Consider the following 14,155-nt stretch of genomic DNA (forward strand, 5'->3'; position numbering starts at 1 on the left):
TACCGTGAGATACCACCTCACACCAGTCAGAATGGCCATCATTAAGAAGTCCACACATAACAAGTGCTGGAGGGGTTGTGGAGAAAAGGCAGCCTTCCTTCACTGTTGGTGGGAATGTAAGCTGGTACAGCCACTATGGAGAACAGTTTGGAGATACCTTAGAAATCTATACATAGAACTACCATATGACCCAGCAATCCCACTCTTGGGCATATATCTGGACAAAAGATTTCCTGAAAAAGACACATGCACCTGCATGTTCATTGCAGCACTATTCACAATAGCCAAGACATGGAAACATCCCACATGTCCATTGACATATGATTGGATTAGGAAGAGGTTGTATATATACACAATGGAATACTACTCAGCCATAAAAAGAATGACATAATGCCATTTGCAGCAACATGGATGGAACTAGACACTCTCATACTGAGCAAAATAAGAAAGACAAAGACAAATACCATATGATATCACTTATAACTGGAATCTGATATACAGCACAAATGAACATTTCCGCAGAAAAGAAAATCATGGACTTGGAGAATAGACTTGTGCCTGTCTGGGGGGAGAGGGAGCAAATGGGAGGGATAGGGAGCATGGGGTTATAGGATACAAACTATTGCTCTTGGAATGGATTTACAATGAGATCCTGCTGTGCAGCATTGAGAACTTATATCACAGTAGAACAAAGGGAGGAAAAAAAATATATACATGTAAGTGTAACTTGTTCCCCATGCTGTACAGTGGAAAAAATAAATTAAATTAAATTAAAAAATAAATTAAAAAAAAAAGAATGAGAAGCCTTGGCATTCATTTTGTCTGTGAACCAGAAAAAAAATAGCAACTCTCAATCTTATGTTTGATTTATGGTATTCCCACAATTATATACCTCTACAGAATCAGTCAAACTATGACACATTAAGTAATCAGACCTCAATTCATCTGTTGCTTTCTGAAGTAATTCTGACATGACATAACTTTCTCATGGCATTTTTCACTTCTGCATTCCTCAGGGTGTAGATGAGTGGATTGAGGAAGGGTGTTCCAATGGTATAAAATACTGCCACCATCTTGTCCATGGGGAATGTAGTTGGGGGGCGGGTATACATGAATATACATGGACCAAAAAACAGGACAACTACAATGATGTGGGAAGTGCAAGTGGAGAGGGCTTTTTTCCTCCCTTCTGCGCTATGGCTTCTCAGAGAATCCAAGATGACAATGTATGAGATCATCAGAATTACAAAACTGCTTGTGCAAATGGCCCCACTATTAAATACCACGAGTAGGTTCATCACATAAATATCGATGCAGGCAAGTTTCAACAAGGGCTGCATATCACAGCAATAGTGATCAATCAGATTGGATCCACAGAAGGACAGTCTCAAGGCCAGGATAATCTGAGCCATAGAATGTAGAAAAGACCCTATCCATGCCAGAACAATCAGGATGATGCAGACCTGGCGCCTCATGATGGTTGGGTAATGCAGTGGCTTGCAGATGGCCACGTAACGATCAATGGCCATGAGGACAAGGACAAAGATCTCCATGCATCCAAATAAATGCAGTGCAAAGATTTGAGTCAGGCACTCGTTGTAGGATATGATTTTCTTTGCAGACAGAGAATCCACAATGAGTCTAGGTGCTGTGGTAGTGGAAAAACAGGTATCAGCAATGGACAAATAAAACAGGAAGAAGTACATTGGGCTCCCGAGTGTTTGGCTGGACCTGATGGTCACAATAATAAGCAGATTGCCCACCAGAGTTCCCATATAGAAAACGAAGAAGATCACAAACACCGTTTTTTGCTTTTTAGGATCCTGTGTCAATCCTAACAGTATGAACTCAGAGATACTGGCATTTGGCTGCATTATTTGACTCAAAGGGAAAGCACTGATTAGAAATATTCTGCAAAGAAGAAAAAAAATTACAATTTCAAAATAAGTAGTATATTTGCAAGTAGAGTATATATCATGGCACTGCTACCTTTCACTGGGTAATTATTTACCTGCTGTGTGTTGCTTTTATTTCAGTAAAATGGAATTCACGATACTTTTTCAATCTGGTGCCCTAATGACATATGAAAATGATATGAGGCACTTCCCTTCATGGCTCAGCAGTTAAGTAACCCAACTTTGATCCCTGGCCTTGCTAAGTATGTTAGGATCTGTCATTGCTGTGGGCTGTGGTGTAGGTTGCAGACTGGGCTCCAATCCCTTGTTGTTGTGGGCTGTGGTGTAGGCTGGCAGCTGTAGCTCTGATTGGACCCCTAGCCCGCGAACTTCCATATGCCGTGGGTGTGTCCCTAAAAAGAAAAAAAAAAAAAGGAAAAAATTATATGAAAGTAAGAAAACAATGAAAAAGTAAATGATTGTTCAGGCATTGGAAGCACTAATTTGGGTTACTAGCATGAGTTTTTTCACTTTGTCAGCTGAATGATTTCTCCAGTTTTAATCTAGAATGTATCCATATTGGGAGAGCTATGTTTTAGTAGAGAAAACTTTTGCCTGATTTACTCGATCCACTTTTACATTTCTTAAACCTGCAGTCCAGTTATAAAGTATTTTAGTAACTGTTCTGAGCATCAGAGAATGATGTTTCACACAATTCAGTGTCTCTTCCTTAATGAAACTTCTACACACACAAATACTTGGAAAGTCACAGATCATAGAGTCTAGTGTGGGAGATAGAAACAATAAACATAAAATTTTGGTAATGTATAATCAGTCAGTTGGCCCAGGCCATCATGAGATTTATTTTAATCTTTTGCCTTGACTAAGTTTACATCTTTTTCGTTCTCAAAACTTTCTAGTTGTTTATGTTTAAATTCAGCTTCTATTAATAAAATTTATAACCTTTAAATTATACTATGTTGTCCAAAGGTAAATTTGCCCTGCTAGTCATTGTTTTTTCTAAATCTTTCAATATGTTTTCTTAAGACAAATGGACTCACTGAATCTAACATGAAGGAAATATAGAAGGAGTACATTTTCTATAAATAAAAACATTCTTTTAAATTTCGGGTTTAAAGTTTAAAACCAGGAATTTAGAAGATGAACACAGAAAGCTCCCAGTCATACCTGAGACCTAGAATACATAGAATTTTTGTGATATAAATCTTAAATATCCTATATTCTCACTTCAAGAGAAGATAGAAATAAAAAAATAATCATTATTTATTCATATCTAGCTGTATGCCAAACACTGGACAGATTGTTTTATGTGCCCTTATATTCTCCAACTAGCAACAAAGTCAATAACAAATTATGAGACAAATTGATAAAGTATATTTGCAACTCTCATACCAGTCAAAAGCATGACTTTCAAGTGTAAAGTGGATTTCACTTGTTGATCTTAAAAAATACAGTAAAATAAGTAATAGGCAAAATAATCAATTTTAAAAAACTTCTTATTAAATGTAATTAAGCATATAAAAAGATGCTGAATTTCATTCACAAGTACATACATTCAAATTAAATGTCCAGTCAGGCAATGTTTTCATGAATCTCTTCAGATTCATCCCTAACCCAAGAATTTCCATATGCCCTGTGTGTGTGGCTATAAAATTAAAAAAAAAGGGGAGTGTAGTTTTATTGACACCACACACCCTATAAAACCATTGATAAAAAGAAAGCAGATATATATGCAGTGGTCTCTACAGTATATTTTAAAGTGAAAAATAAGACAGCATTGTGTGCTAGGTTGATAAGAAGTAATTAAAAGTAGGATATTACATATTGCTTACACACAAAATCATGCATAAATGAGTTGTATTTAAAAGAATGCCAACAAGCCCTGCATTTGTACTCTGTGTATAAGGAAGCTGCATTCTTGGCAACAGAAATATGAGCAATGCCCATTTTTTTTAAGAGGTGATCTTTGGTCAAATTTGAAAATACATCACTAGCATGTGTTATGTAAGAAGTGAAGTCTGTGATGGTCTATTATTCACAGTGGCATATCCCTGAGCCATCATAACTGTCCTGTGATGTAAGCAGGAGGGACAGCAGTATTTTTGGGGGGGAGAGGGTGGACTGGAAGACTAAAGAGCATAAATAGGGACAGCTATAGAGGTGAGTATGGAACTCAGTGCTTTTTAATCCCATCTAAACCATCACAGTACCTTTAACTACAGGTTCACTGACATTCTGGATATTTTCCAAATGAAATCTGGTCAAAGCTCTTCAAATGAAAAATCATTTCGTGTTTATATCAATTAAGACCATTATAGAAATATCTCTACTTACCTATTTTTGTGTTTGTATGTATATGTATATAAAGATGGGCACATCTGTATAATTCACATAATATATTTATGTGTTTATGTAGATACAGAAGTATGCACATATCAGAAATATATATATACAATTAACACACATTAGAATGGAGTATTTTAAGAGGCATTTTAAATCCATAAATGACTGTATTTCAGCTTCTAGAGTAAAATGTGTGCTTAAATACTTGTGAGTGAATGAGAAGAACTGAGAAAATATCCTGTGGGTACAACCCAATAGTGTTCTGCCCTGTGCTGTCCTGAAATGCATGGAGGAAAAGGGAAGTCTGAATTGTACTATATCACTACCAAATCATCATGTCTAAGCATATCCTGAAACTCCTAGGTAGATGTTATTTCTATGTTCTTAATCTCTCACACCCTCCATTCTAATACCCCTATCCTAGCAGTGCCCCTTTCCCTCAGGAGAGGCTGTGCACAGCTTTTATTTCCATCGTCTCACTTTAGAATGTAAAACACCCCTTAAAACGTCCCAAACTTTCTATCCTTCCACAAACGCATTGTATGAATTAGATACTCCCATTGATCAGATTCACTTTTTCCCGAGTATTATATAAAACTACATTAATCCTCAGTAAAAATCTTACCAGTTTTAAAAGAGTTCATGCAGAGGTTAGGATGTTCAGTTGTCCTCTTTTTCTTTCCAAGGCAATCTGGACAGCCTGGACTCAAATGAGAAGAAAAAAGTTCCTAAAATTCTGTTTGATTGTCTAGAACCAGCAATTCTTTGGTCTCACAAGGAGACTTTGCTTCTTATCTACAGGCCTGAAGGCAGCTTAAGTTGATCCAGAATGATCCCCCACTTTCTGAAATCCACTCTCACTTAAGATTATGAATGAGAGGTGCAACTCTTTGCCTTCCCCAGAGGACTGTGTAAACATGGATGATGAAAAAATACAGGCACGGGGGAAGGTCATTCCCTAAAGTGTCCCTTCTCCTCTAGTTCAGAGACATGAGCCGCATGTGAAAAAGACCTTCATCTTCACTGTATCTTATCACATTATAGAGAAAAAGGTGGCTTATTTAAAAAATAAAGATTTTTTTTTTGTTTGTTTTTTAGGCCCACACCCATGGCATGGAAGTTCCCAGGCTAGGGGTGCAATCAGAGCTGCAGCTGCTGGCCTGCACTGCAGCCACAGCAATGCAGGATCTGAGCCACATCTGCAACCTACATCATAGCTCATGGTAATGCAGAATCCCTGAACCACTGAGTGAGGCCAGGGATGGAACCTGCATCCTCATGGATACTGATTGGGTTTGTTTTAGCTCCTAAGGAACTCCTAAAAAATAAAGATGTTTATATGGGTCATACATTTCATCTTTTGACTGGAATAAGACATGATAGTCTTCTAGTACCTCGGACCTGCTTTCCAATACTCTACTGCAATAAAAAGAATTAGGGCTTCTTGAAGAAATGACTGATTTTAGGTCTGGGTCAGGGAATGCAAAGATGAGCTAGAGCAACTAAGAATGCTAGAAAGAAAGGAAGTGCTGAAAGACACATCCTCACATAGTGATGAGGATATGCCAAATGATCACAGGAGCCAAATGGAAGACCCCCAAAGCACAAAGCTGGAAAAAAAAAATCAACAACATACTGCATAACAGAGAATTGAGCTATAACTTAAAGTGCAAAATAAACATCTCTGAGTTATAATGATATAAATAATTGAGTAACAACTGAATAGGAGAGGATAGATGAAAGAATTCTGCATGATATATGTATATACTCTGTCCTCAAGTGTGAGCTGAGCACACACTTAACGTGACTTCCTTCTATGGAGTGAGGGAAAAGCGTAAATTTGCCAAGGAGAATTCTGACAAATAGTACCTCAGTCAGGTGGCCAAGATCAAGGTTAATAGCAACAAGTCACATTGAGAGTATGTACCCACCGATGTGATGGGATACAAATGGTACTTGATCTCTGTGGTCTTCCTTCCGATGACCCATAACCCCCATCTAATAATCTTGAGTAAGATATCAGACCCCAGTGGAGGGTTTTTATACATAAAATCTGAATAGTCCTCCTCAAAACTATCAAAGTCATCCAAGACAAGAAAAGTCAGAGAAACTGTCACTGACGGGAGGATCTCAGAAAAACTTGACAACTGAATGTAATGTGATTTCCCGGATCAGAGGCTGCAGGAGAAAAGTGGCATCAGTAACAATGCATGAGTCTGGTTAAAGTACAGATTTTTGTTAAAAATAGTGTAATAATGATGGTTAATTAGTTGTGACAAATGTACCATGCTAATATAAGATAACGATAGGGGAAACTGACTGTGGGGTGTATGGAAACAATCTGTTACTTTTGCAACCTCTCTGTGAATGTAAACCCATTACGAAATGTAAAATTTATTTAAAAGAGCCGTTTATTTAACATGTGTTCACATTTTATTTCTGTCGTAGCATGCATCAGATACTCCTTCCATTTTAATGCTGAGTAATACTCCGTTGTGTGGATACCACATTTTGTTTATCTGGTTATGTGTTGATGAAGACTTAGGTTCCTTAGCCATTTTGACTGCTCTGAAAAACCTTTTTATGAAATCCCGGTTTGCAAATATCTCTTTAGGTCCCTTTAAAGAGATTTTTTTTTTCCATTTCTTTTTGGTATATACCCAGAAGTGGAAATGCTGGATCGTATTCTAATTTTGTATTTAACTTCTTGAAGAACGGTGTACTGTCTTTCATAGTGGCTGCACCATTTACAGTCTCAGGAACAGTGTACAAGTGTGCTTAATAATGTTGGGCTTTTTTCATGTACTTATTGGCCATTTGTATGTCTTCTTTGGAAATACGTCTTCAAATTTTTTGACTATTTATTAATTGGGCTATTATTTCTTCGTGAGTTCTAAGAATTCCTTGTATATTCCGAATATTTGTTTCTCCTCATCAGATATTTATTTATAACTGTTTCCTGCAATTCTATGGGTTGCCTTTTCTCTCTTTTGATTCTGTCCTTTGATGCTTAGAAGCTTATAATTTTTTGCTGTTGTCTTTTTAGAGCTGCACCTGTGGCACATGGAATTTCCCAGGCTAGGAGTCAAATCGGAGCCATAGCTGAAGGCCTACACCACAGCTACAGCAACATGGGATCTGAGCCACATCTGCAACCTACACCACAGCTCAAGGCAACGCGGGATCCTTAACCCACAGAGCAAGGCCAGGGATTAAACTCTTGTCCTCATGGATACTAGTCAGGTTCATTATCATTGAGCCATGCTGGGAACTCCAGAATCTTGTAATTTTGATAGAGTCTAATGAACCTATTTTTCTATTGTCACCTGTGAATTCTGCCCAACATGGCATAGCTGTCCTGTGTACAAGTGAAAATGCACTGTCTTTCCCCCCAAAGGAGGTAGAGTCTTTGTTATCTTAAAACTTTAAATGCTGTGGTAGAAATTAATAATACTTAAATACTATGATAGAAAGTTAACGTTATTTTATATGATACAGTAATAAGAGAAAGGATAAAAGATATATATGTATATGTGTACATCTATAACATATGTGTTTGTATGTGTGTGTATGGGTATAAATGTATGTATACATTTATGTAAATAACACATACGCAAATATATTCATAAATTAAAGAGGACAAAGAACATAGGCACAGAACATGTCATTACATGTCTTATTTCCGTAATTGGTCACATGGCTGTAGCTGGTCTTTATTCTTTTACTCACTCATTTTGTATTCTCTGTGCCTTTAGCAACACCTGAGCTGATCGTGATTTTTACCTGGTGGGGTGACATAGACCTTCATTGCTGAAAAGTCTGGGCTGTTAATAGGTCTGCCTGGATTGGGTTGCTGCAGTTTCTGTTACTCTTATACCAGACGTGCTGATACTAAGAGGCTGTCTAAGAGTTCCTGTCTTCCAGACATGCTTTTCCTCATTCCTCTTTCAAAGTAGTAGTCCCATTTCCCTTTGGAGTCAATATCAATCACTTGATCTCACTCTCCTGTTGATTCAGAGGCGGAAAGATTCTAAAACGTTCAGGCAGGAGTCTTGACCCCCCAGTTCCACAGAATTTTGCTGTGTCTCCTGGTGGAAGCTGTCCAAGACATGTTTCTTTGAAAACTCCATCTTGTCCTTCTTTACTTTATCCCATCTTCTTGTCTTACTTTATCCCATCTTCCTGCTTGGAAAAACAGTCACAGTGCTAGTAAATGACTTAAGCTTAAGAACAAAGACCTAAAGGCATAAGTGACTTAAGCTTAAGAACTGTTAAGTGCCTAGAGGTCAGAGTACAAGAGCTTAACCTTTTACCACCTGAGTGGCTTTTTAAATAGTAAAAGAACTTATATAATGGTAAACAAACCCTGTACCCAAAGCCACTCCTCACTTGATCTCATCTAAGGAGCACAATAAAAGCAGTGTGGTTTCTTGAGGCGGGGGGTGCTTGGTCCCTGAGACCTTGAGTCCCCGGCTCCCACCTTTACTTAAGATAAATGTCTCTGTGTCTGGTTTTATGTTAACTTTTTTTCCTTAAGTTCCACAGCACCCGTTCTTCAGCCCCATCCTGCTGAGCTGGCCCCTGCAGGAAGCATTTCTCCCTTTGGAACTAAAACCTCTAAGCCGGCAGAGCAATAGGTTACCTAGAACTGGAAGCAACATTTTTAGCAACAATAGTTATTAAAGATAATTGTGAATGGCGCCACTCCCATTTTTATCCTTAGTGGTGAGACACAGATATTTTCATACATTTTGTCCATTCAGAGAAGCACCTAAATGTACATTGTCCTCATTTTTTTTCTTTTTCTTTTTTTGGTTACCAATTATTCAGTCCTGTTCCTCCCGAATTCCAGATCATCCACCCAAATCATTGGTTAAAACCCATGAATCAGTATATATAGCATATCTGGACATTTCTCTTCCAAACAAAGTAAACAATCAGGTGCACTACTTGAACTTGTACCCTTTGGGAGGATTTCCATCAATACTGATGTTCAGGGATGTTCCAGAATGGGGCTGTAGTGCTGTAACTCTCCACTTTCAGGTATTTATTTATTTATTTATTTATTTATTTTTTCTTTTTAGAGCCGCACCTGTGGCATATGGAAGTTCCCAGGCTAGGGAGAGAATCAGCTGCAGCTGGGGCCTATGTCGCAGCCATGGCAACGCCAGATCCGAGCTGCATCTGCAGCCTACACTATATCCTGAACCCACTGAATAAGGCCAGGGGTTGAAGAACCCACATCCTCATGGATACTAGTCAGGTTCTTAACTCACTGAGCTATAACGGGAACTCCTCCACTTTGAGGTTATGCTGGCTCATCATTGCGGAACTATCTGTATACAAGTCCTTAGTCTTTTTTTCCGCTGTTAACTGACCATAGGCAACTCCCCATGACTCCATAGGGGCTGGCAGGGAGAGAAGGGATTTAAGACAGGTCAGGACTTTGAGTATTTTTGCCACTTACCCATGTAACTTTGCCTTCAGGTCTTACTCAGGCCAGTCCCTTTGATGATGGGTTACTGTTGTGCCTGCCCAATTTGATGGCTTTGATGGGTCAGAGAACAGCAGGTTCATGATGGGCAGCTCATGTTAAATTGGTAACCCATGCTGAGGCGGTCAGAATCTACTAAAGTCCAGTGGCAGCCCAGGAGCTATTTATTAAAAAGAGTGTTTAACTGCAAAAGATGGCAAGCTTTGCTCCAAAATACTAAGTGCCTACACTGCAGTGTGCATGTGGAGTCCTGCCAGAAGCCCTGGCATCCCCATCTGCCACTGACACATCAAATGCTACGGACCCACTGGATCAGAGAAGCTTGCACAATATCCCGCAGAGCTTTCTTTTCCTTTTTTTTTTCTTCTTTTTTTGGTGACCCATCACAGAGTCCTTCAAGGATGCCGAGGCCTCTGCTACAAATTTATTTTTCATGATTGTGGTGAAAGGTGTGTATTCTGGAACCTCTCAGAGTGGCTGACTGTATCTTCAGTAAAAACCCACTCTTGTCTTCCAATCTCCTAGTAACTTCTAATCTCTTCTACATTAAACCAGAGCAGGTCTGGCATGTCTGAGCTACTCACTGTGGGCCACTGTTTGATTCATGCATTGGCCACCACCACCACACAAACTGTTAGAGCATGTCTTAATTCCCCCAGTATCAATGTTGAATGCAGAATCTCTGCTGAGAGAGCCTCTATCAGTAAATCAGGCCAAACCAAAGTTTATAATTTTTCTGTCTGCATACATTAGAAAATCCAGGTGGTTATTTTGGAGTGTAGTGCAACGTCTAATGTGTCACATTTTGTACCTCACTTTTTCTTTCTTATTTTTATTCAAGTATAGTTCATTTACAGTGTTGTGACAATTTCTGCTGTACAGCATAGTGACTTAGCCATATATATATATATATATATATATATATATATATATATATATATATACATATCCTCTTTTTCTTATACCATCTCCCACAATGTTCTGTCCCAAGAGATTGGATATATAGTTCCCTGTGCTCTACAGTAGGATCTCACTTTTATCTATCTATCTATCTATCTATCTATCTATCTATCTATCATCTATCTATCTATCAGCTATCTATCATCTACCTATCTATCATCATCTATCACCTATCTGTCTACCTATCTACCTATCTATCTACCTATCTATTTATCTATTATCTATCTATCTATCATCTATCTATCTATCTATCTATCTATCTATCTATCTATCTATCATCTATTTACTTTAGGGAAGCACCTGTGGCATATGGAAGTTGCCAGGCTAGGTGTCAAATCAGAGCTGCAGCTTCCAGCCTATACCACAGCCACAGCAACACCAGATCCTAGCTGTGTCTGGGCCAACACCACAGCTCATGGCAATGCTGGATCCTTAACCCACTGAGCAAGGCCAGGTATCGAACCCACCCAACTGGATAATAGTTGGCTTCATAACTCACTGAGCCACAAGAGGAACTCCCAGTGGGACCTCACTTTTAGCAGCTTCCTGCTACTTGAGTCTGGTTACAGAACTAGAAGAAAAGAGGGGTGGTTTGTATTATTGAGTGGATCCTGAGGAGAATCAGCATGGTCTTTCATGGCAACTATTGCAGGGCAGGCCATTACAGTTTCTTCAGGCAATGAAGGGTTAATCCTTCAGCCTGAGAATGAGTGGCCATGCCCACTGGATATAAAGAGGCCTTGTTCACTGCCAAAGAATGCTCTTCCTCTCTCTATTCATTCTCATCAATTTCTTCAAACATTCAGTGATAAAAGCCAGAATCTAGATTTAATCCATGAATGTTTTGATCTCACATCTTCATGTTATTTTAATTTCTTTTTTTATAACTCTAAAATATTTCTCCCTTCCCTGTCTCTCCATTTTAGTTAGGGAAACTGCCCATGATGGGGAAAAAGATGTAGTCTCCATTTGTTTGGCTCCAGCCTGAATCCATGAGAGCTCTGTAGTATATATTGCATTACTGCACAGGCTCCACCTTTAGGCAAGGGGACCGGTGCCTTCTACTCCTTCTTCAGTCATTCATTGGATGCTGGTGGGCCTTCAGTTGGTGAGCCTGGTCACAAAGTGGGGCAGTTTCAATTCTCTTGTGCAATTGTCCAGAAAGAATGGGACTTGTGAGCTATTAACAGCACAGACACACAGCAGATATCCCTGGGGGCACAGGTCCAATGAAAGGGATTTGAGCAGGTGCAGCAGCATCCACAGCATTCTCCATCATCACTGGCACCACTTGAGTCCAAGCCTCCATCATATCACATACAAGTAATTACAGTCACCTTCTTACTGCTCTTTTGCTGCCCGTCTTGTCCCCTTCAACTGATTTTCTATACTGTAGCTGTAGAGTCATCATTCTGTATCTCAAATATAACAGCATCATTTGCTAGCTTAAAAAAAAATCTTCCAATATTTTCTTCACACTGCTTAGCTTGAAGCCTTAATAAATTTATGAGAGCCTTCTTGGCCTTCCCTGTTCTTTTCTCTCTATCTTTATATCTTGCTATTTACTATTTACCCTTGATAAGCTAAGTGTCCAGCATGTTACCTGTTACACAATGCACATAACTCAAATAAATAGTTGATTTGACAACCACAGCTGTATCAAATTTATTAGGATTCCTGCACTCTTATTTTTCATCTTCTTGCCTTTATTATATATTCCATCTCTGAGGGAATATCTGATTCTGATGCCTATTCATTTTACTGACCTTCATATCCTTTGTGTCCCATTTTTGATGTCTTTTCACACTTGAATCTTTTCTGAACCCCCCCCCCAGTCATTGTTGTGTGTCTCTCCAACATACTTTCAGAGCACCCTCTGCTTCTACTCTCTTACTATTTATAACACTGTGTGGTATTTCTCTGCTTTCTTTGGAAGTCTTTCCATGATTCTAAGCTCTGTGAAGAAATCATTTAGATTTCTCTTTACTCACTGCTGAAGCCCTGGTGACTATTAATGTACTTGATATATTCCTTGGGTTCAAGAATATCTGTTTTTTAAGGAATGAAAGACAGAAAAAATGAATGGAATGTATTTACCGAGAAATTGCTTTGTGTGTAGAGGAAGTTACAGATTTTTAAAAACAGCTGTTCATAATGAAATGTTACCAAAAACACACCAATTAAAAGGAAAATATCACACAAAAAATCCCACATTCAGAAAATGATGAAATCTTGGTAAAAGCAGGGAGAATACCCAAGTAAACTCTTAGTTCGTATGACAAAAAATATTCAGCTTCCATTTCTTTCTTATTCCCACTTTAAGCAGGAATAAATGTGGTTTACCAAAGAAATCCAGCTAGAATTCTCATAGTCTGAAAGAGAGAAAGGCAGAAAAAATGTCCTAATCTCATACTTACTTTATCTGCTCTATATTTTATTGAATGCGTACACCTTCCTTTATATATTTATTCATTCAATATTTATCAGATATTGTGTACCAAATACTGTGATACTGGTAGAAACTGTTGTTAGCAAGTAGGCCATTACTTTATAAATTCTATTTATTTAATAAATTGAAATTCCCATCTGGCATTAAAATGTAATTTGAAACATCACTCTCTCTGATAGATTTTTTAGCATAAGATTGTTACATAATCAATACAATAGGATTCTGAATGCTACAAGGAAATTTGAAAACATGGTGTAATATTCCTTACTTACTGTTAGAAGTTAAATGGCCCATTGCTTTTATATTCCTAAAGTAATTTTGTATCACATCTTAACCGTTAACATATTACCATTAACTATGATATATAAAAATGAACAGTTATTAATGAACTATTAGAATTTATTTATATATGATGAAATAATACATACAGTCTATGCAATAATATATATTTAATATATAACATATTAAACATAACATATAACATACATGTGCTATATATTATGTATTGGCCTCACACTTTCTCACTCTCTTTCTCTGTATATGTGAGTGTGTGTGTGTGTGTGTGTGTGTGTGTAATCAGTATTTCTGATTTGGAGTTTTATTATTTTTGTTTGTTTCCTCACCTGTATTGATGGGGACAATAGCAGTGCCTACCTCTATGGATTGTTATAGAGATTACTGCTCGATATCAAAGTTTCGTATTTCATTAATTTTTTATTAAAATGAAAGCTTAGGAATCTTTGATTGGGGATGGGATGAGGATGGTAAAACTAAGCCCCAATTTGGTAGAATATTACAAATATTCCAAAATTTATCCTGGACTAGATTTTTCTTCTTTTTCTTGCACTCATTTTTTTTCTCTCCCTGCAGAATCTATGATTTATGGCAGTTAATTCTTTTCTTTTAATATCATAGACTTTCTTTGCTAAGATCATCAACAATATCCTTTTGACCTCTGCATCAGTTGAATAAATCTTAGGCACGATGTACATT

The 14,155-nt window shown here is 37.9% G+C and overlaps 1 protein-coding gene across 1 annotated transcript; it reads right to left on the reverse strand.

Moving 5' to 3' along the window:
- Positions 1-941: 941 nt before the first annotated feature.
- On the reverse strand, positions 942-1,874 carry LOC125124490 (olfactory receptor 4C11-like). The gene has a single exon (XM_047774598.1). The coding sequence runs from the start codon at positions 1,872-1,874 to the stop codon at positions 942-944; it is 933 nt and encodes a 310-aa protein (XP_047630554.1).
- Positions 1,875-14,155: the final 12,281 nt, after the last annotated feature.

The sequence above is a fragment of the Phacochoerus africanus genome, chromosome 4, assembly GCF_016906955.1.
Source record: "Phacochoerus africanus isolate WHEZ1 chromosome 4, ROS_Pafr_v1, whole genome shotgun sequence".
Classification (NCBI taxonomy): Eukaryota; Metazoa; Chordata; class Mammalia; order Artiodactyla; family Suidae; genus Phacochoerus; species Phacochoerus africanus.

Excerpts from the sequence above, each read along its gene's own strand:
- LOC125124490 (XM_047774598.1), bottom strand. The coding sequence starts at position 1,874 with ATGCAGCCAAATGCCAGTATCTCTGAGTTCATACTGTTAGGATTGACA.